Genomic DNA, 21,896 nt, shown 5'->3' on the forward strand with positions numbered 1-21,896 from the left:
GCAATCCAAAAATTCATTAAAAATTGAGAACTCAGATTCTCATGCGCATTTCATGCCTAGATGCATGGTTCCTAAAATCCCCAATCCAAGCATTCATAGATCATGGAAGTTCAAGTGTCTTCTCTACAAGAATTTATCTTGGATTTTGCAAAGAGGAGGCATTCAAGCTACGAATCTGCATTGATACTTACATGAAGAGGATGTGCATTTTTCCAAAGATAGATAGCATCATAATTCTATCATATAGCAACCACTTTTTTTAATTGAGAATGCACTTGTTCACTCCAAATGGAAATTTTTAAGTATGCATGTTGGGATCTCATGAGGGTATCATTATCAAAATCATGAGGTCTAAGAAAAATATTAGCAAATCTGGTTGGAAAGAAATGTATTATCAATACAAAATTGCTTAGATAGCATGCATCAAAAACTAACACAAGTAAGAACAAAGTTTACAATAGGCCATGTAGATTCCTTTCTTAAGCCATGCATAAAACATACCCATAACTTCAACGAGTAAAAAGAGAATATATTCATTCTTTGTTTGTAATGGAGAGAGCACTCTATCTGGTGTATTTTGTCTATTGAAAAAATATAATTTCGAATCCTCCATGCTTCAAGAGTTTTTTAATTTCCCAAGGCACATGTGTGTGTGTGTGTGTATGTGTGTGCTTTTCTTAGCTAACTACAATCCTAACTTTAATAGATTACATTCCAATATAATTGTTTGATTGGACCCAAATGAAAACATATGCAAGTGAGTTATCCATCTTTTCATCCAATACTCACATAATCTATATCCAAAAGTCTTATGCTTTGATCAATGAAATAATTATGATTACAAGAGTAGGCTAAAAAATAATAAATAAAGCAAGAGTAGTCTCCAATTAGTTATATACAAGTTAGCCTTTAAAAGGCTAGTATATAGTAAAAAGTGCCACAAAAAGTCATCCAAAAAGTACTTGTGGAGTTGCCACCACCCATACTTCCTTATAGCAAACCCTGCCAAAGAATTCATACTATAAATCAGATGGAAGAAGTATGCCAACTCACTTGGCACCATCACAACAAGATGAAAGTTAGAAGGTATTCTTTAATATGCCTCACTTCTTAATCTCTAGGCACCCTATTTTTGCATAAATATAGCTCCTAGGCTCTCCTCTTTGCTCACCCACTTGCAATTTTGGTTCTTTTGTATCTTCCTACACTAAGTACCCCTCTTCATATTGTCTTACCCAATGCTAAAAGGGAATCACATGAAGAAACTTGGAGCAAAGAGTCCCAAGAAACTTTGAGCATAAGACAAACAACCCTTTGCTATCATCTCTTTTCTAAGACCCTTTTTTTTGTCACCTTCCCATGATGTTCACTACTTACAATAGCTTTTATATAAGTTGCTTTAGTTGTTGTTTCTTTTGCTACTACTTGTAAACATTTTGTTAGTGCCTTCTTGTTGTTGATATGTTGCTAGGCTCCACTTCTTGTATGTTGTGATCTTGCTTTACTATCACTATTGCATTACTTCCTTGCTTATATTCAAGTAGAATAGAAATAGGAAAAGAAAGGTACGAGCATTTTTCTAGAGTATAGGTACTAATCCAACAAGAGGGTTCCAAGCAAATAGAACAACAAATAGTACACAATAGACGTGATCAAGAAAGTAGGAATGGAAACAATATCTTGGTTTAGATGGTAGTTACTTCCTTGAATCATGTGACAATCTAACAATGGTGGTAAATGTAGGTGAAACACCCCACTATCCACAATGTCCCACTTCCTTGAATCATGTAGTAGTTTAGCAAAGTCTTGTAATCACCTTTCAATATTGAATCGTTAAGTTTTCATTCTATTTTGTGTTGAGAAAGCACATTGTCTTGGAATGTCATTTCTTGTCATCTTCCCATGCTAAGAACCTTTTCAAAATCGGTATCTTTGATAATGTTCCATCCCAAATCCTAGTCTACTCTTGCATCGTAATTTCACACTTTTCATATCTCTCTCCATTTGGCATCCATGATTGATTTTGGGTCCCAACATTTTGTACCCCACAAAGTTATTGGCATAGATCTAGATTAGTAGTTTCAAAATCCAAAAGTTGACACTCAAACTTTTGGTTTCTCAATTCAAAGGCATTTCTTGGACTTCAATAGCTCCATTTTCAAAAGAGCAACCTTGCCCCTTTCTTATACATTAAATGGAGTGAATTCTCTAGTTGTTGCAAAGTCTACTTTGAGTTAGTATCTTTAGTTTTCGGTGATTTGGTGCATAGCCCCATTTGAAGTTTTGTCAAAGCTCACTGACAAAGTTATGCACGATGTTAGATCCATCCTATAGTGTGCCTTAATCAAAACCCCAACTCATTCCTATCTGCACTCAAAATGCTGACATAGTAGCGTGGAATGCATTGATTCTATCAAGGACCAATCATACCAATTCTTGCACAACTTGCAATAGAAGATAGTCCCACATCATTAGCTTTAATAGTGCCACATGATGATAGATACACATCAAGAGGGCTTGATTTTAGATCCAACACAATATCTTCTAAAGTCCCTCAACAATTTGGATGCCATGTCAGTAATCCAAATCACTATTTTGGATCCTAATTCTCAATGTCTCTCTTTGATTCACATCCAAAAAGCACATTTTGTTTTGAATTATTTTGATATAGCAACAAAACTTCCAATCTTTACTATAGTTCATAGCTCTTACCTATGGCCCCCCCTTTTGGGATCAAGAAAGTCCCTTGACTCAACGACTGAGAAAGAGAGCTTGAGTCAAAAATCTCTTGGCAAGATAGATGCAGTGGGGTGAGAATATGCTCCAAAGGTCATGGTCAAGTCATCCTCTCAAAGGCACTTATGAGGTGGGAGGGCCTCCTAGAGCACATTGTCTGTGAGTAGTGTCTCTAACCGCTTGCTCAAACTCGATAGGACTATTATTCCTCGTCGAACTAGAACAATTATCGATAGAAATTTGTGGTCTTTTCAAGGATCCATGCATTGGTCCCTACTCATCTTGCCCCCACTAAAGCTACATCCCAATTGGTTTTGGTCCAATCGTCTAGAAAAATTGCATGGTCATCCTGTCTCCATGCTACACCCATCTGGCTAGGGAGGAGTGGTACAAAAACGCAACTCGCCGAACCCCATGACCTAAATCTCCTTAGTCAAAAACCTCTAGGTTAACTTCTTGAGAAACCAAATGCAAACACCTCTACTCTAGCCTACTATGGGGGACCACACCTTTGGGCCTCTCTCGAAAAGAAGGTGGTGGATGTACACTACTGAGAACAAAGGAAATCCACTATCCCACCTACCAATGCCCTCTACAACTCCTAGAAAAGTATCAAATGATGTGGTTGACTGCATGCATGATCGTGGAGCCTGTGCATGTTCCAACTCACCATGGTCCTCATGGGGAGAAGGAGAGAAACAACAAGGCTCATTTGTGAGTGAGATCCTACACCACAACCTTAGATCTCTGTGACTTCAAAGGGGGCTTGGAAGGAGAGTAATCTATATATATGTGTCTGCACATGCCGACCTTTGGTGCTCAGTGCATCATGAAAAAGATAGCACCAAAACTCTTGGCATAACATTGTCCAGCGGGTTAGGTGCATGATCTCCACCTTTGAACCCAAGTGGATCACAACTGCTACCATACTTGCCCCTATCCTCTCTACAATGAAGTCAAACTGATAGACAACATAGGTGAGGGACATATATATTCCCTTGCTGGCGCACTCACTATTATATCATGCAGTCCATCTTCTCTCCCATCATACAATCAAATAGAGATGGGGTCCACTACTCCTCTCCTATGCAGGCAAATTGGAAGCCACCAAAGGGGCAAGCTTGGGAGCCAAAGGGGAGCCAACCACTCTAGTGGATCCCCCTTGGATATGCATCCAAAATTTCTCGATAGTTCCAAGGACTGAGGCACCAAAACTCCGTCAGTAGGGGTTGCCCTGTCCAGGGTCTAGGTCCTAGAACTTTGGAGAATGGGCCACTTTTCCCTAGCACTGAGAGGTTGTGTCTGGGGAAGAGCTAGACTACAGATACGAGGAGATCGAAATCTAGAGAGAGAGAGAGAGAAAGAGAGAGAGAGAGGGAGGGAGGGAGGGAGCATACGCAACCTCCCCCTTGCTTGAAGGGGTAGGGAGTCGGCATCAAGAGTTGATTCTTGACAGGAAACCGGTGCCACCCGACGACCGACCATAGGCCGAGAGTCGATGGCCCGGTTTTCGATCGGACATCGATGATTGACGTCGATTTTTGGCCATCAGTGGTTGGGGGAGGGGGATGGACATGTGTTGCATGGAGATTTGTGGGTTTGCTGAATATAGGTTGTGACTTTGATGCATGTCAAGTGGCAGTTTGTGGGTTTGGCAGTGGGTGGAGGCAATGTGCACATGTGGATGCGAGTGGCAACGGCGATGTATCATGTGAGGTTTCGTGTGTGTGGTTTGGGATCTGTGTGGTTTGCCATAGTGTGGTTTGGGACCTGTGTTAGTAAATGGTTTGACACCTGTACTTTTTTGGTTGGCTACATGCATTAGTGGGTGGTTGTGGGGACGTGTCTATCTTTGTGTGGGCCATTTGTTCTTTTGTGATTTGGTAGTTTTTAGGTTTTTGGATTAGTATTGTAGACCATTGGATTGTGGCGGATCATGTGATTGTGTTTGCTATTATTTGAATTGTGTGTTATGGTTTTTTCATTTGTGTTTTTGATAGTCGGGGATGTGAGTGAGGGGCTGATCAGTGCTAATTGCTGCTTCTGCGGATGAGCTGTGCTGTTGGTCATTCAGAGAATCTTTGCTATGATTCATTGGTTTTAGTTAGGAATTTCTACTTTGCACGACTGTTCGTTTCATGTTATATATGTGTTTGCTTTCGGGATGTCTCGAATGGGTGTTTTGGGAGATTACTACTGGGATAGAGGGGGTTGATTGTCCATCTTTCTATTTGGGATTTGGGGGCGATGACTTTGTAGGTGGCGCTACTTGTATTGGTGTACATGCTGTGCAGGAGGGTGTTGCGTCATTTGGTGGGTTGGGTGTTGCAGCCAGTGAGTCTCGAGGTGTGTCTAGGTGTCCGATTGAGGTTCCTTTTCTAGCTTTAGATGAAGAGGAGAAAAGGCTGGTGAGTGAGGGAGGTTTGAATCGGTCATTAGGCAAAATATGAGTGGGCAAGGCATAGGTTTGATATTTGGAGGCGTGTGAATGGAATGGATGGTGCTGTGAGGATTGAAGAGTTGGATTTATGGGAGCTGAACGAGATGCTGAGGAGCTTCTTTCTGCAAGTTGTGAAGCATGATGGTAGTCTTTATCCACCTGAGTCGATTATGGGAACGTTTTGGTGTTTCGATCGTAGCTTACGGAGGGCGCAGGCTGTTTGTGTGGCTTGTAGTGGTGTAATCGAGGTTCCATTCGACATTGTGAAGAATCCTATATTTAAGGCTTCGCAGAACGCTATTGTAGTTTCTATGAATCGGTTTGTGCAAAAGTCTGCTTCCAATGAGACAGAGGAGTGGATTGTGGGTGTAGCGAAGAAATGTAAGGTTCTTGATGACATCAAATTTTCTATGTTTCATCCCCTCAGAGGAGGTTTGCCTACTATTGCTTGTCTCGATTTCATACACGGGGTGGGAAAGAACATTCGGTTCTTCAAATGGGACAGAGTTTTCTCATGATAGGGATGAACTTGGTGACTGTGGAGTAAGTGCTTTTCTTCTTGTTTTTTGTTTTTGTTAATGTCTTGTATGTGTTGTGGTTTTAGTGTTATAGTATTGTGTGCACAGGTACAACAAACGGTTGAGCAAGAATTACGTTGTGACTTTGACACACTATCGAAAAATTGATTTTCACCCTACAATTCATGTGCATGAACTTGTGTGGTTTGTACATTTTCTTAGCTTGTGCATGATTTGCTTGTTGTGGAGGAGTGTTGTGAAAACTCGAAGTTTCTGTTCTTGCAAGTGATTGAGAATTTTCGCACTAAGGTAAGTGTTTTCAGATTTGTTTATTTATGTTTTGTTGTATTTGTGTGTTGTAATTTGTGTCTTTTTTTTTTTGCGCAAAAAATAGTGCTAGTTATATTACTTGAAAGCGAGAGTACAAGAAGGCCTAAAGGCCAGTGGGCTGCAATCACAAAACGGATTTAGCCCAAGGAGTCAAAATGCTAAATACAAGCCTCTCAGGGCATAATCATCGGAGAGTGGACAAACAGCCACGGTGGAGGGACGTAATGCCACTGAAGACTCTGAGAAGAGTGCTGGAAGAAAAACTCCCGGTGGTCCCAGTCGCGAAGGAAGCGTCATCTCTTTTCCTTCCCTGCTCGGGACTCTCCCTGAATTTGATCCCACTGACCCTTGAGCGTGTGAATGATCGTGCTCCAAATGTCTGCTAGGGTCTGGGTAGCAGAAGAAGTATGAGCTCCTACAATCTATGTGCATCTGGAAGTCTAGATATGCCAGCCTGCAATGCTCCCTATGATCTCCCAAACTGGGTGCCGAGGCATCGCTCCTGCATCTGTCTCTCTCATATGCTAAGGGAAGCTGTCCATGTATGCCCAGGTGGCCTGCGTGATGAAAAAGATGGGATCTTGTCTAGAGAACTCATAAGCCAAGTGATGTCCCATCTCAGTGCTGCACCAGCAAATGCCTCCCCAAGTGATGGGTCCTAGCTCAGGTGTAGCCCTCGCTAAGATCCCCATGACTCCCTTCCAAACCATCTGCGCATGCGAGCAGCTCAAAGGCAGTGCTTCAGGGACTCCTCCTCCTGAAAACACATCTGGCAATGCCCCTCCTGCCCCATCTACCTCAGCCAGCTGCCAACTGGAAGCCCCCTCTGTGCCACCATCCAAAGGAAGTAGGAGATCTTCCTCGGCCACCAGCTAGCCCAAAGACTCTTCCAGAAAGTGCGAAGAAAGACCAAAGATATCCCCTGGGCATACCACCTATGTGCCTGTGTGGGTAGCCCACGCTGGAGAGCCCCAAGAGCAAGTTGACCCGTGCACGCACTATAAGAAAAGAAGGGGGTAGGGTTCTCTGAGGTCTCCGATGGTGGCCAGCGCCACTCTCCTAGGTCCCACTCCACCTCTGTTAAGGAACGGCCCTCCCATATCCAAAGTCTCCAATCCTGGTCCTGCATAATCAGGGGGTCTATATGCCACATCTTCCCTTGCAGCCCTACAATGCAAAGGCGCTACCAGGGAAGCTGGGGGTCGATCACAGCCTCTCTGCTCTGTAGGCGGCTGTCATCAGTGACAGAGAAGAAGTGTACCGAGGAGTCCGAGAAGAGGCCTGCAACCACCAAAGGAATGCCTCGTGGAGTGAACTGTCCTAGCCACCTCTCATTTCCCGGGAAGAGCTATCCGGTGACTATGGGAATCCTCCAACCTACAGGAATGGCAGCATCAATCTCCACTCGCTGAGCTTGGAGCCCACATGCCGTACCTACTACTGCTGCCAGCTCGCTTGGGCTCAACTGGCTATAGACATCCCTCCAAACCCGGAGCGAGCGCACAAGCCCACGCGCCTAGAGCGCCCAAGGGATATGGGAGACCTCTCCAAGCTGGCGACCTGTAACATCCGTCACCTGGCTGCTCCAGATCAGGGGCTGTCTGGGGGGGAACCTGGGAGAGGCTGTGTCGCAACTTCCTCCAGACCGAGATGAGGCTATGGAGGAAGGGGGAATGGGGCTGAGTCAAAGGAGCTGACGTGAAGATCCATCGGATAGAAGGCTGCCAACAAACACCCCCTCTCTGGGGAGTACACGCACTAAGACCATGCTGTAGCAAGAGCTTCCACGTCTGGACTCTGCCCTCCTGGGGTCAGACCGCGGATGACTAACTTGCCAAGAAGTGTCTGACTCTACAATTCTGGATCTATGATGCCGAGGCCGCCCTCTGTCTAGGGGAGAATGACCGTCTACCAGGTGACCCTAGCTCTGGTGGTGCGGAACTGTGTGAACCAGACCATAGGAAGTTCCGCACTAGTCTCCTCAGCTGGGCTACACATGATCTCGAGAAACACCAGTAAGAGGCCACATACCAACCAGTGGCAAGAAGGACCTGGGTGACCACAAGGGCCCTGCCTGCCAAGGAAAGCCAAGCCGCACGCTGCAGAAAGCAAGCTTCCATTGTATGGAGGCTAGGACCGGCAAGAACTACTGAGCCGGTGTGATGTCCAGGCCTACCTGGAATCCCAGGTAACATGTCGTTTGTCCTCTAGGGATCCAGCGAAACCCCAGGAAAATACCCCACTGTGAGCTGGCTCCCGGATCTGTAAGAAAACCAACTGACTTATGCCAGTTGATTTTCGCCCTAGCCGCAAGGCAAAAAATCTCTAGGGACAGTCTCACTTGCTCCAGTGACTCGACATCATCTTGCACATAAAGGGCTGTGTCGTTTGCATACTCAAAGTCCAGAAGCTCTGCATCATCTCGAATAGGGAGACGCATCCCGCGAAGACCAGTGGTATGGGCTCGAAGGAAGTGGGTCATGGCCTCTGCAAAAAATAGGAAGAGGTAGGGCACTAACGGATAGCCCTGACGCACCGAGCGCTCGAGTGTGAATCTCTCCCCCATCCTGCCACTGATGATAACCCGACTGGAGGCCGATCTGTAAAGGCTAGCAATACCTCTGATCCACTCGTCCAAGAAACCAAACCAAGAGAGTGTACCTTCCAAGAAGGACCAGTCTACCCTGTCGTATGCCTTCTCAAAGTCGAGAAGGAGTATGGCAAGGTGCTGGCCACTGTGCTGGGCCCATTCTGTTGCCTCTGAGAAAGTGAAGATGTTATCCAAAATGCTGCGATCTTGGACAAAACCAGTCTGGGTGTCATGAATTAAGTCATGTAGCAGGGGCGGATGTGGCTACTGATCATCTTGGCAAGAATTTTGTAGGCGGTTGGGAGGAGGGTGATAGGGTGCCACTGTCTGATCTCCTGACGGCCCCCCCCTTTGGGGATGAGGCAAATCAGGCCAGTCGCAAGGCTCTCTGGCATCTGCCCACTGGAGAAGATATGCTGGAAGGCTGCGAACAAGGGCCGGTGGATCTGCTCCCAAAAGGTGGTGAAGAAAGCTCTAGAGAGGCCATCCTCACCTGGGCATTTCTGCCCATCAATAGTGCTCACCGCAAGGGGCAAGAAGGGCGTCGCTCATGCTGGGCTGCACAAGCTGCGATGTAGATCTCCACACCTCCTCCCTGCAAATGCAACCACGAGGGTCTGGGGGCTCCTGCTAGAACAATGATATGTAGAAATCTGTCACCAAGTCCCGGACCTCGTCTAGATCTGTCCTGACACTACCATTTTGTGCCCTAAGAGAATGGAGCTGTTCCCCTGCTGACCTCTGTCCATGAGTCCTGAAGAACTCTCTGCACATCCTGTCGCCTTTCCTAGCCCAGAAGGACTTGGAAGCATGAAATGAGAACTTTGAGCGATGCTAGGTGATCTCCTCTAGCATGGCTCGGGCCCGAACCTCCTGCTGTCTGAGCTCCTCAGAGCCTGGAGAAAATTGATGCATCCGCTGAATCGAAGCGAGATCACGTCTGAGACCCCTCTCCTGTGCCCAACACTACTGTCTGACCTGAATCGCCTCTTGCTGGCAGATGAGGCTAGACTCAGCAAGCGCCTCAGCTACCTGTGCTGCCATATCCATGGTGGGGTCCCAATCCTACTCCCATAGGTCCACTATCCTACTGTGAAACGCTGCTCTGGAGTAGATGGAGTCTGGGATCCGGCATGAATGTGGAGGTGAGGAGTGAGAGGCTGAGTCCAGGACTAGGATGACTAGGGCATGGTCTGAGAGTGTCGTCCCTGGAACCACTCCTGACTCTCCTCCTTTGCCAAGCGCCCAATCGCTGACATAGAAACGGTCCAGCCACTCCAGAAGTCTGCCTCCCTCCCTCCTGTAACCCCAAGAGAAGTCCAGACTCCGTGACCATCTGGGAAAGGAAGGCTCCCTCCAACTGTCCCGACCTCCCACTGCGAAGAGGAAGGAGTCCCAGTCTGCCTGCTCTGCCTGAGCTATACTGAGGAACTTTGGGCCCCATCCCTGCTGATCCTCTAGGGTCTCAAGGTTGTTGAAGTCCCCTCCTACAATCCAAGAGTCCATCTCTGGCAACAAGTCTGTCAAGGATCTCCAAAAAATGGCTCTTCGTCTGAGATCGGTCGGGGCGTAGATATTGAGGATGCCGATACGGAATCCCTCAATATGCAAGCCCACCCAAAGCGCACGTCTTGGGATCAGAGTGCCAAAACCACACACATGTTGAACTAGAGAAGCATCCATGGAGGTAAAGACACCCCCGCTCCTCCCCTGCTCGTCAATCGAAGGTTCCCAGTAGGTGTGGGAGCGTCCTATGAGGACCTTCCCACAAATACTGGTTTGAGAAGCCGAAAGCTTGTGTTCGTGTAGTAGGAGCACATCTACCCTTCCCACCAAGGCTGGCTAGAGCTCTTGTCTGAGCACCATCTTCCTGGGGCCACGGGTTCCTGATGAGTGGAACCCATTGACGTTCCAAGAGATAATGCGTATACTCATGAGGAGGGAAGGTGGGCCACAAACAGCTGTCTACTTGCGGTCGATGTCGAAGTGGTCGGAGGATGTCCTATGTGGAGACGAAGGAGCTTCTGTGAAGGTTTCGAAGGAGAGGCTGGATCATCGGACCCATCCTCTAAAACCTTCAGTAGAGGGGAGAGGCCCTTCGTCCCGTGGTGGTAGGCTCTCTCTAACCAACTCGACACCTCTGCTAGGGAAATGCTGTAGAAGCCCGCTACCTCTGAGGTCCTCCATGGGCGAAGCCCTTCTGCATAGGCCCACTCCAGCGGTGGTCTAATAATGACTAGGAGTCAGAAATGTTTGGCGCTGTGGCGCCAACGCAAACGAACATCACCCTCCTGCCACTGCTGCTGAAGAAGCTCCGCTGCTCTGCTACCAATCCAGTCCTGCACCTACTCCTGGGACTGATCTCGTATCGTCTCCCAAACATTTTTATTCGTCCATTGCTCATTCCCTTCACTGGACATAGTGAAGGAATAGCTAGGGCCATCGTGTGGGGCAAGGACGGACACCTTACCCTCTGCCCCCTTGCGGAGGAAGAAGATGCTGATGTCTAGGCATGCAGGGAAGGAGCCAATACCCGCTGCATCCAACTAATCCCAAGGACCTACTTCATAAAACTCCAATGGAAGAGCTCTAGGAGTAGCCCTTGGGCATGGGGATGAAGATGAGGAGTCTGAACCAGAGAGAGGGGTGCTGGCCACCTACGGGGAAGGGCCTCTCCCCTCCGCTGGGCTAGGAGGGATAGGCGCGAGTGAGGTCTGTGCTGGCTTCGGGGCTGCAGGTGGCACAGGTGGAGGGGGGGTTCCCTCTGGATCATGCTCGAGAAAGAGAGTGGAGTGGAAACCACTGGTGCGGAGGGGGATCCTGGACGGGTGGGGGTCGGAGAATCGAGGAGGAGGGGGGAGGGGGAGGAGGGCGGGGTGAAGGATGAGGGGGAGGCTGGCTGATCTTCTCCTTTCCCTTCTCCTTCCCCTTACCGGGCTGCTGATGAGTAGGGACCATCGGCGGGGGCTCTTGCTATAGATGGGTAGGTTTTTTAGGGCCTGCTTTGTTTCCCTTTTGCTTTCTTTTGACCTCTGTCCAGCCTTCCCCTTCGGGAGGGGATGTCGCTGACTGGTGAGGAGGATCCTGAGTTGCCTGAACGGGGGTCTTCTGAGGTTTTGTACCCGTGAAGCGAGGACATGGGCGTGCCTGGTGCCCGAAGCCATGGCATCTCAAACAATGATTTGGGCGACCAGTGACCAGAATGCGGTACGTCACCACACCTGTGTCTGTTTCGATCTCGAACTCCGAGGGGATGCTTTGTGGATCGAGGACTGCCACTTTGACACGTGGCACCCCTTGGGCTACCGCCGCATCAACGTAGGTGTCCTGCATAGGCCAGCCAAAGTGCGCCCCCAGGTCCTTGATGATCGGGCAAAGCTCGGTTGCAAAACTTGGGAAGATAAGGGTAACTGGATGGCGAGGAATGCGAAAGCAGGCATCGAAGTCCGCTACACTGAAACCCCTGTACCATGGAACCATGAGGATGATCTTCCCACCCACAGAAGTAAGGGATCGCCTGACCATGTCGCTCGCAGCCTGTGCTGAGGAGAGCTTGAGCCAGAAGATGCCACGTCCCATGAGTGCAACCTCCTCGATGTGACTGTCCTCGAGGTAGAGTGTGGACTGCAACCAGTCCCTGATGTCTGCTCGTGAAGGGGAGTAGCCAATGACTCTCCCATAAACGGATGTCTGGGAGAAGTCCGTGGCGGCCTGCTTCACCAAGGAGACCTGGTGCTTTGTCAATGTTATGCGATAGGCTGATGGAGGGGGGGGTCCATCTGGGCCACCGGTTCCGGGCACGTGGCTGCCATATCGCATTGACTAACTGCGAACACTCCAAGGTGGGGGAAGGGGAAGGAAACGGAAGGGGCGGGGATGGGGGATTAAGGTGGGGGAGGGAAGAAGGAGGGATGGAGAGGTATGGGGAAACGGGGGGGAGAGGGTGGTGACGAAAGGGATGGTGGAGGAAGGAGGAGGAGAAAGAGAGGGGGGGGGCAATGCAGCGCAGGAGGGTGAGAGGAAGGGGAAGGGAGGGTGTGGCAGCGCCGCACGAGGGGGGTGGGGAGGAGAGTTGAGGAGGGGAGGGAAAGGGGGGGCAGCGTGGCACCTTAGCGGGGAGGGGCAGGAGAAGGCGGGGGGGTTGGTAGCGCCACGCGAGGGGGGGGCTGAATGCGGAGAGGGGAGGAGCAGGAAAGGAGGAGCGGAGCGAGGGGGGAGTGATGGGCGGAGAGAGGGGGAGTGGAGCGGGGAGGTGGGGTGAGCGGAGTGTGGCAAGGGTAGAGGAGAGGATTGACAGGCGAAAAGGGAGGAGAGGGGGGCGGATGGCCGCGCGACAGCGGCAGAGAGGAGGTAGAGGGGAGGGCCGCGCAGCGCGAGGGGAAGGTAGACGGGGAGCGGAGGAGGGAGGGAGTTCGCAGGAGCAGGTTACTCTTTCAGACTTGTAATTTCTGTCTTTGTGCAGGTGTGGTTTAATTCAAATCGTGTTTCTGAAAAAGTCCCTGAATAAGTTGGTGCATGAATAAGTTGGTGCATTCTATGTTGGTAACTATTGGGGTTGGTGGTGTTAAGAGGACTAATAAGAGCGTGAGGTCATCTACTATTACGAGGCTTAGTCTTTGTCCAGTTCCTGAAGATGTAGGGCAGCTTGTTACAGGGCATAAGAGGGTGTCTAGCTACAAGAATTATGATAAAAGTAATTCCCTCAAATTTGCTGCTGCTCAAAGTATCATAGCCAATCCTAATGATGACTGTGGTGTTCAGAGAACTTATCCGAAAGTTTTGGAGGAGAATATGAAGATTTATTCCATAAAGGTTGACGGAGTTGTTCGTTGTGCTAATGTAGATACTTCTTCTAGCGGTAATCGTCATGATAAAGGTATATTTCATCTTTTTTATTAAAGGTAGGTTATATTGATTTGGTTATAGACATAGTTTTTATGTTGATTTTATTGCTTTTGCAGGAATGCGTGGTTTTGAACCTGTTGTTGTAGATTTGTCAAGGGACAGTTTTTCTGGTGGGAGTTCTGGTGCTGATGCTGGTGTGTGACTGGTTAATCATTCGGATTGCGGTGGAGGTGTTCTTTCTCGTGGTCGCATTAATGTTTCTTTGGGAGGGAGGTCCTATTGCAAGAGTGAAGATTGTCGATGGTGTGGCTGGTTGTGCAAATTATCCTACTGCAAATGAAGCTGTGCTTGATTCTGGAGCTACGAATTTTGGTGCTAGAACTGAACCTGTTGGTGGATTTTCGAAAGCGGGTGATGGTGGACAGGCTTCTCCTCGAATCGATGGTGGGGATTTCGATTACAGAGCTTTGTATAGCAGATGTGATGAATCTGAATTGCTAGATGAGTTGTCGCATATTTCTCTTATGGCCACTCACACTTTGGGACTTAGTTATCACGGCGGTCCTGTTGTTGTCTTGCATGGTGCAGTTTTTAATAACTGCTATGTTCAATTCATAAAAAAGAATTAGGTGCTAGTTGTTGATGTTCGGCGACGGAATGTTCATTAGCTGTAGTTTTGTTGATGTCCGATGATGGAATTTTGATTGTGTCCAGCAATAGAGTTTTGGGGGATGGTTGATTTTTCCATTGGCAAAGTTTTGGGTGGAGGTGTATCGGTTCGTCTGGTTTTATTGTAAAATCTTCTTATATGAAATAAATATGTATATATTTCGGCTGGTAATTGCGTTACTTTTTATTTTACAGTGTTAGTTTATGTCTGTTTTTAATTTGTTTTAGGTATAGCTTGAGTTTTAAAATGATGGCTGTAATTTTGCCGGTTGTCGTTTTTGTTTGTATTACCATTACGGATGTTTTTAAATCGAATGGTTGGGATTAAAACTCCACCAACCCCAATCGACCCTAGCCGTTGACAGTTGGGAGGAAGGTGGCTCGTCCTTCTGCAACAAGCGAGGGACAATGACTATAGCAGGGGGAGTGGCCATGGGGGGGTTTTTGGGGGGGGGGGGGGGGGCGAAGGGGCACCGAAGTATTTAGACCTATAGTGCCTCATTGTCGAGGAAGTAATTGGGTACTCTGAAGCCTTGTCCCTAGGGGCCTAGTAGGGATGGCAGAGGTAGTGAACACATGAGAAATGGTAGCTTTGGCAAGATGTTGCTAAGCGACGGGCGCCTGGGTATACTAGCCCTTGTCAATGAGGGGACTTGTTCGAAGGTAGAAAAAGGTCTCATCTTCCAACGTCTTGATAGGGCACTCCCATACTACTCTCCTTGGGTATGGGAGGCAATCTCTCACCTTCTCTTTAAGTTTGTCTCATCACTTGTGATTCCTCACAGCCCACTTGACCCATCGATCATTGGGCCCACCTTCTTCCTTGTGAGGGGAGGCAAGGGGGAGGCTCCCATATCTATGACATCGGACTGGATTTACTTTTTAATGACGGTGATAGTGTTGATGGGGAGGGTCCTATTGATGTTATGTCAGGACTTTGTATTGATGTATTGATATTCTTATGGCTCTGTAGCATCTAGTATGTAGCACGGGAGTTGATGCTGGTAGCTCCACCCTTTTAGCTTTTGTTGTATGAGGTTTTTCTATACACCCATCGGTCTTTCGAAGACTTTAATAATCTTTCTTTCTTTCTTTTTTGCTTCTTCTGTACCTTGGTCCATTTTCCTTCAAACAATACATTAATCTAAGGCTGATAGAAACATATACATCATTAACTAATCACACTTCAAAAAAATTCAGCTTGAACATACATGTAAGACCTTATCTAGATGACCATATTTATGGATATTCTTCAATATTTAATCAACAATGTCACAATGAAGTTTTTCAAAGCTATATTCTTGCTTAACATTTATGTCTTCCCGTCTTGCTTAGAAGAATAATCATCATATGATTCTTCTGGACCTCAAATCATAATCACTAGAACAAATTCATAATAGCATATGTACCAGGCAATAGAAAGTATAACCCTTATTTTTAGAACTTGATTAGAGATCATAAGATATGATCAGCCATCAGTCTTCTTTTTGTCATTACGCGCTGACAGATTAGCATTGTCCTAAACTTGTATGCAATAGCTTCTAAATTAAATCTTGTACTTCTTTGATATAGAAAAACATACTAGAAGGGAAGAATTCGTATCTCCTTTGTCATGAAGTAATCTTTACTGTGCTTTCCTGGTTTTGCTTGAGCAAAATTTGGGGTGGAGAATTCTCTCTCAAAACTTTTATGGAAGTCTTTTTTCTTCTTTTCTTTTAAAAATCCCTTCTTTCTGAGTATATATCTATATCTATATGGATTTCACCAGGAAAAAAGAAAAGTGTGTGTTATAGTATGACAGCTATTTACACCTGTAACACGGGATTGCATTTTCATTTCATCTCTCTCTCTCTCTCAAAATCAAACGCCGAATGTGTCTTCCCTTTTAATTTCCCCGTATCACTTTCTGTCTAGATATGGGACAAGACCAGCCTTTAGTGTGAGAAGAGTTCATTTTGAATAATCACAAAAGACTATGAAGATGCGCGTGAATCTGACTGCAAAGGCACAGCTAAAAGCAGTTGCTGAAACGGAAATAACCATTTCGTTCCTGTGCATTGCGAGCCTTTTTTCAAGCAAATTCGTAGCTGTGTTATCGGTGACTAAAGGTAAACGTAGAATAAGGTCTCTCTGCAGTGCATGTCTTTCACCTCTGACCTATTTGCAAAGTCTACATGTTTGGATCAATAGGCTTTAGTGGACCGACTACCATGCTGATATTTGAGGATAGGGTCTCTCTGCAGTGCATGTCTTCACCTCTGACCTATCTGCAAATTCTGCACGTTCGGATCAATAAGGCTTTAGTGGACCGTTTGTGATAAAACCAATTTTCTACATTTGTTGCGTTGGAGCGTTGAGCTATTTCAGGTTCCAACCGGTCTGTCTTCCCAACATTTAACAACAGTTGATGCAAGAGACGACGCAGTGTTGGAAATTCCTGCATCATGCAGGAGATTAGCTCTAATATTATCAAAGCAGTGTCCACAAGGTATCCTGTTCATTATATACAAGATGGAGCATGCACATCCTTAGCACAGTCAGACAATCTGAGTGCACCCTTAGACTGTTAGAATGTGATTTTGGTTATTGCTAAATGATATAATAGCAAGCCCAATATAGAATGTACTCTCTTAGACTACCTCCATAAGTTCCTGAAATGTGTGATTTTGAAGCTGAAGTGGTAAGATTGCCTTCAACATTTCCAAGGCCCTACAAAACCATATAACAAACATTGAATGCATTACTGTAAGACGAGGCCAAGTGAGCAGACAAACTTACATGTCGCATTTTAAGAATATAAATCCTAAATGTACAGGCTGAAAACCTAAATGGTGTCAGAGTGATGATTACCTTGAATTTTGAGTGAGTATGATGTAGCAGCGAATTACATGGAACAAGAGACGTGGGGAAAATTTTTGTTCAGCTGCAAGCAAAGCCACCTGGTAATGCATGGAGACTGCTCGAGTTACAGTCCCTCATTGCTGATAATCGCTCACACCTATGGAGGATACAGAATGTAATTTTGATTTGGAGAAGACTCACAAGGTTTGCACACATCTCTGTCACAGCTTCCAGAAGAGCGCATGTTGGCTCACAAATAGCAGAGAGCCCATGGTCATTCTGCAGAATGGACTCTAGAATGTACAAGCTTATCTGAAAGATTTCAAAGAAGATTATGACAAAAGCATATTCTTTCTAGATCAAAGCCAGCCTAGGTAGTCTTGTACGACCAACCTAGGTGACATTACATCATTTTTAATCATTTGAGGATGTAGAAAGGACTATAGCTTTATCTAAATCTGATCAAATAATGTAAATGCATATTTCGACCTCATGATGAAAATGGAACATGTTCAGGAGCAAAATTTTCAGCACAAGGTCATTTAATATTTGGAAAGAACATCACAGATGGCATAGAAAATTGTGGAAAGGAGGTAAACCCAAGAGTCAAAGGACAGGCTGGGCTGTTGATAAAGTTAATAAGCGGACAGAATATATGTGTGTTTCTCAGGTCTTGAGAACACCTTCGCTACTGCTACGAACAATATTGATTCAGATGTAGTTTCATGCTTCAATTGCCCAGGGATTTCCTTTTGTTGAGAAAGCCAAAAAAGAACGAAAAAAATGATGATTCATATAGCAATGTTATTAAATCATCCAAAATAAAACAGCCAAAAACCCACAAACAAAATGAAAAAGATCTATGTTTATTTCATTGATAACGAGCTACTTCACAGCCATTTTAGGTGAAGGGAAAGGTCAACCAGATTCATATAACGATGCTGCAAATCATCGAGACTCCCAAAAATGTACCAGTTTTGAGAGTTCGCTTCCAATCTGTATAGCATTTTGACAAACTGCAACTATATCGCTCTGTAGTGCCCATTTTATCGCCTGCTCTCCACGCACCTTCAAGCATACAATTTTCATACTTTCATTTAAGATACAACCCGATGCATTAAGTCAAAATGAACAGGATTGAGCTTAAAGTCTATCAGAGAGCATATCTGAAAAACTAATCTGCCCACTATATAAATTACAAGAGTCACAATTTCTCCTGCAGGTTATCGAGTTAAAATATTAAGTACTGTTTGCTTTCTGTGGACGAATGGCCAAGAATGAATAGAGTACACCAACGCTGTTCTGTGCTAGAAAAATTTATAACAATCCTTCCCAAATTATTGATCACGATTCACCTGGCAGATGATCCCAATAACAGATAAGGCAACCGTGCGGACAGTTTCATAAATCTCCTTAGTATCATTAGAAAATATCAGAGGTATCAGGAAATTCGGAATGAGGGCTGCAAAGATTGAAAAAGCCTAGAGAATGTTATGCACAGCAGCTACGGAAACATTGGGCTGTCAACGACTGAAATCAACTTTTCATGCTGGATTTCTTATGGCAGCTTTACTAGAGTCTAGAATAATGTCAAACATTTATGCAACTTAATCGAATACCACCTTTCAGAAAGTCAACTCGAGTCTCATCATTTGCTGCAATACACTTTTATCCAGTCAAAATACGAGCGGAAGTCAGTAAAAGAGATTCGCGTTCGATTTCACAGAATCAGAAAGCTCAGATTATCCAAACACGGATGAACGTGTAAAGTACAACTTCAACTACCTGTAAAAGTGTCAAGACATTGACAAGTCGCTTTGATCCTCGCACATTTAGGTCACCTGAAGAAATTTTTGTATATGCTAACGCTATCTCCTACACATTATTAGGATTAAAAAAGAGGTCTAATTCAAAACGGCAGCTTGGTAACCACTAGAACCAAGATAACTCGAAAAATGAAACCAAATGCAGGAAATCAGACGAGTCTAATCCGCAATGCGCAAAAGAAAACGCTGCAACGACAGGCTTCGAATGATAATTTGAGAAGTGAAAGCTAATCTTCTCGCTCAAGATTGGATGAACTTTTTAAATAAAACGAATCACTGACGGGAAAAAAAGTATATTTTCCTATTGTGATCACCTGTATGAGAATGGCCATAGTACCAAAAGAATTGAAAATATAAAAGCCAACCATTCGGTAACGATCAACGTTGTCCTCCAACCTCTGCAAAATCCACTAGGTAACCATTACTGGTATAATTTTGTTAATTAAGACAGTAGGAGTGTATCTGTTGAAGGAGACAAGGGTGGAATGGCAGGTAGCAAAAGCCCAATGCCTAAAAGGTGTGAGATTGTCAGGATAAGGTAGTCAACTAGGTCAAACAGACAGTCCAACACAAACCAAGAAACTTCGAAGCAAAAAAAGGCATACCTGCATCAGGTAACTGCTCAAGGCACGCAATGCATTCTCCCTAAGATCTGGATCTTGAAGCTCTAATATAACTTGCGACACAGCCATGGGCTTCTTCATCCACTTTATCTTATGCTTCCTTCCGGCTGTTCTTTTGACTTTAAGCTGCTCATAATCTGCATCGTAGTCTGAGATTATGATTTAGATAAAAGTAGCAAGTTCGTGGAATGATAATATAAGCTCCGCTGTTCTTAGGATGACGCAAGAAGATTGCCTGCTTGCATAACCTGTCGGCCGAGGATCGGCGATGTTGTGTAGTGAGTGGTAATTATAAAAAATAATGTTAAAATTCTATTAGCATCTTCCCAATTGTCGAACCTCAGTTTGTGGCTTGCCTAGTATCATGCGGCATTTATTGTTATCTTACCAGCATTTATTTCAGCTGTACAGTGGATTGTATGGATCAACAGGGTATTTAAGTTTCGAGACAAACAATCATGCTTCAGCCCCAAACTATCCGCAACTTCGCAAAGTCATATTGAGTCCACGACTGAACGAGGAATCGAGGTTGTATTGTCAACGTCGGATTTTCAAGGATGTGGCCGGTTTAGGCGCGAACAATCAACATCTGATGTTGATACATCACAAACGATTTCCGATCGAAAAATTCGGGACACGTGATCCTGTAATGGAGAAATACAATGGAGGAAATCGAGTACCGCAATTGCATTTAGACGTAGTGAAAAGCGCCTGCACACGATCTTCCGCAGTCCATCGAGGCAAGCATTGAATCTTATCATCCATGACGTTGCGTTCCATGACGACCTTGTAATTTCTCGACGAGTTTAGTTATAGCAAGAAATCATCATCTGTACAATCACGGTTGTGAGAAGAGATCATGAGAGTAAGTTCTGAATTGCAAGCTGCCGTAGGAAGGAGAACGCCTACACAAACCATTTGATGACAAACAAGAGCGCATGTATGCACAAAAGCACTAGCTTCGAAAAAAAGTTATGTAAGGTCAATTTCTCCATCCAATCAATGTAGTTCAAAAAATGCAAGGTTACTTCAAAGCACATAGCCTTGACAGACCCTATTTGACTTTTTTTTTCTTTTACAATCCTAGTAAACAACAATCTTCTGACCGATAGGCATAAAGCCCATTAGGCAGGCATAAAACTCGTTTTGCCACCGCATATATTCCTTCTAACAAGCAAACATCAATTTTTAGGTGAACCGGCTTTTCTGAAAAAATGGTTTTTTTTTCCTAGTGAACCGGCTTTTCTGGTGGCAAAAGGCTTTTTGGATTGTAATTTTTTTCCTTTTTTGCAGGCAATGGCTTTAGTAGTATACTCGTCCTTAGCTTCTGAATTCTGCAAGGCGCACGCGCCTTTAGGATCTGTTATTGGTACATAGAAAACCAATACATTCCAAGATCGTCATCCCCTAGGAGTATTCAAAAGTGCGCATAACCATACATATACAGTGATAGTTAAATCCCATGCGTTATCTAAGAAAACCCTTTTGAAAATATCTTGAAGTAGATGGCTCGCTATAACGGAATATTTAATGAAAGAGAATAGACACATTCATTGACGGCTTTTAGTGAATCTCATGTGCCATTTGAGCAAACCCTTACAGGGATACCCCAAAGTAGGTGGGATACACAAAAGCAGACTACAACAAAAACAGTTCACAATTCTTTTTTTCAATAGAAAAGAAAAAATTTGAAAAAAGAACAGAGTCATTCACTGAGAAATGCCTGCGAATTCCATGTGCCATTTCAACAAACCTTTGTAGGTATACCCTAAAGAATATGGAAAACATGCACACTTTTTTATACGTAGGAGTACTTTTAAAAAATTGATTGGAGAAAAATCAAGACCATCATCACTTAGGAGTATTTAAAAGTGCACTCAACCATACATATACAATAACGCTTAAATCCCATGTGCCATCTAAGCAAACCCTTTTGAGAATACCCCAAAGCAGATAGGACTAGCACTCTCTCTCTAATGAAACATTTAATGAAAGAGAATGGGCATATTCATTGACCAACCATACATATACAATAACGCTCAAATTACATGTGCCCATCTAAGCAAATCCTTCTGGGAATACCCCAAAGCAGATAGGACCAATCCACACTCACTAATGAAGCACTTAATTAAAAAGAATAGTTGGGATGCACAAAAGCAGAGTACAATGAAAACATTCCACAATGTTCGCATAGATGAAATCAATGATTTTTTTTTTCAAGTTCAAACAACATATGCAAAAAAAATACACTCACACACGCAAATTAAAATTGATCACCCTAAACAACCAAATTTTGCTAACCACTTAAGAAATAGTGTAAAGGATTCTCACTTATAATGTCGCACTTATGTGGATTGAGCATTACGGTCATTTCTTCTATTTTATGTGGAATTGATCACTGCAAAAAAGACAAATAAAGTTATCAATACGATGTACTAAAAACATACAAATAAGTATTAATATTTTGAGAGAGATGGT

General features: G+C 44.8%; 2 protein-coding genes across 4 annotated transcripts; one reads left to right on the forward strand and one right to left on the reverse strand.

The window, feature by feature from the left end:
• The first annotated feature begins 13,070 nt into the window (after positions 1–13,070).
• LOC147903103 (uncharacterized) lies at positions 13,071–13,760 on the forward strand. Its single transcript, XM_087374184.1, has 2 exons — positions 13,071–13,490; positions 13,576–13,760. Exons 1-2 carry the CDS (start codon positions 13,130–13,132, stop codon positions 13,659–13,661), a joined length of 447 nt encoding a protein of 148 aa, XP_087230310.1. The 5' UTR covers positions 13,071–13,129; the 3' UTR covers positions 13,662–13,760.
• Positions 13,761–15,974: 2,214 nt separating this feature from the next.
• Positions 15,975–20,374, reverse strand: LOC147903104 (uncharacterized). 3 transcript variants are annotated; one of them, XM_087374264.1, is made up of 11 exons: positions 20,099–20,374; positions 19,401–19,555; positions 19,110–19,193; positions 18,755–18,844; positions 18,592–18,634; positions 18,325–18,431; positions 17,942–18,037; positions 17,171–17,281; positions 16,979–17,067; positions 16,768–16,837; positions 15,975–16,565 (listed from the first exon to the last, which is right to left on the reverse strand). In XM_087374264.1, the coding sequence occupies exons 1-11, from the start codon at positions 20,196–20,198 to the stop codon at positions 16,392–16,394; spliced, it is 1,119 nt and encodes a 372-aa protein (XP_087230390.1). In that variant the 5' UTR covers positions 20,199–20,374; the 3' UTR covers positions 15,975–16,391. The 3 variants fall into 3 exon arrangements, with proteins under 3 accessions (XP_087230390.1, XP_087230389.1, XP_087230391.1); XM_087374263.1 differs by having other exon boundaries at positions 19,401–19,567; XM_087374265.1 differs by lacking the exons at positions 18,325–18,431; positions 18,592–18,634 and having other exon boundaries at positions 15,977–16,565; positions 19,401–19,567.
• Between the last annotated feature and the right edge of the window lie 1,522 nt (positions 20,375–21,896).

Source organism: Dipteris shenzhenensis, chromosome 4 (genome assembly GCF_047967505.1).
Source record: "Dipteris shenzhenensis isolate YYH24624 ecotype China chromosome 4, Dip_SZ_1.0, whole genome shotgun sequence".
Taxonomy (NCBI): Eukaryota; Viridiplantae; Streptophyta; class Polypodiopsida; order Gleicheniales; family Dipteridaceae; genus Dipteris; species Dipteris shenzhenensis.

What these genes read in the sequence shown, in the direction of transcription:
- LOC147903103 (XM_087374184.1), top strand. Translation starts at nt 13,130, where the DNA reads ATGAATAAGTTGGTGCATTCTATGTTGGTAACTATTGGGGTTGGTGGT. An exon ending in CGGTAATCGTCATGATAAAG is followed by an intron (nt 13,491 to 13,575) that starts GTATATTTCATC and finishes TTGCTTTTGCAG; the next exon opens with GAATGCGTGGTTTTGAACCT.
- LOC147903104 (XM_087374263.1), bottom strand. Translation starts at nt 20,198, where the DNA reads ATGGAACGCAACGTCATGGATGATAAGATTCAATGCTTGCCTCGATGG. An exon ending in ATGTCTTGACACTTTTACAG is followed by an intron (nt 18,635 to 18,754) that starts GTAGTTGAAGTT and finishes ACTGGATAAAAG; the next exon opens with TGTATTGCAGCAAATGATGA. An exon ending in TCGAGTTGACTTTCTGAAAG is followed by an intron (nt 18,432 to 18,591) that starts GTGGTATTCGAT and finishes CAATCTTTGCAG; the next exon opens with CCCTCATTCCGAATTTCCTG.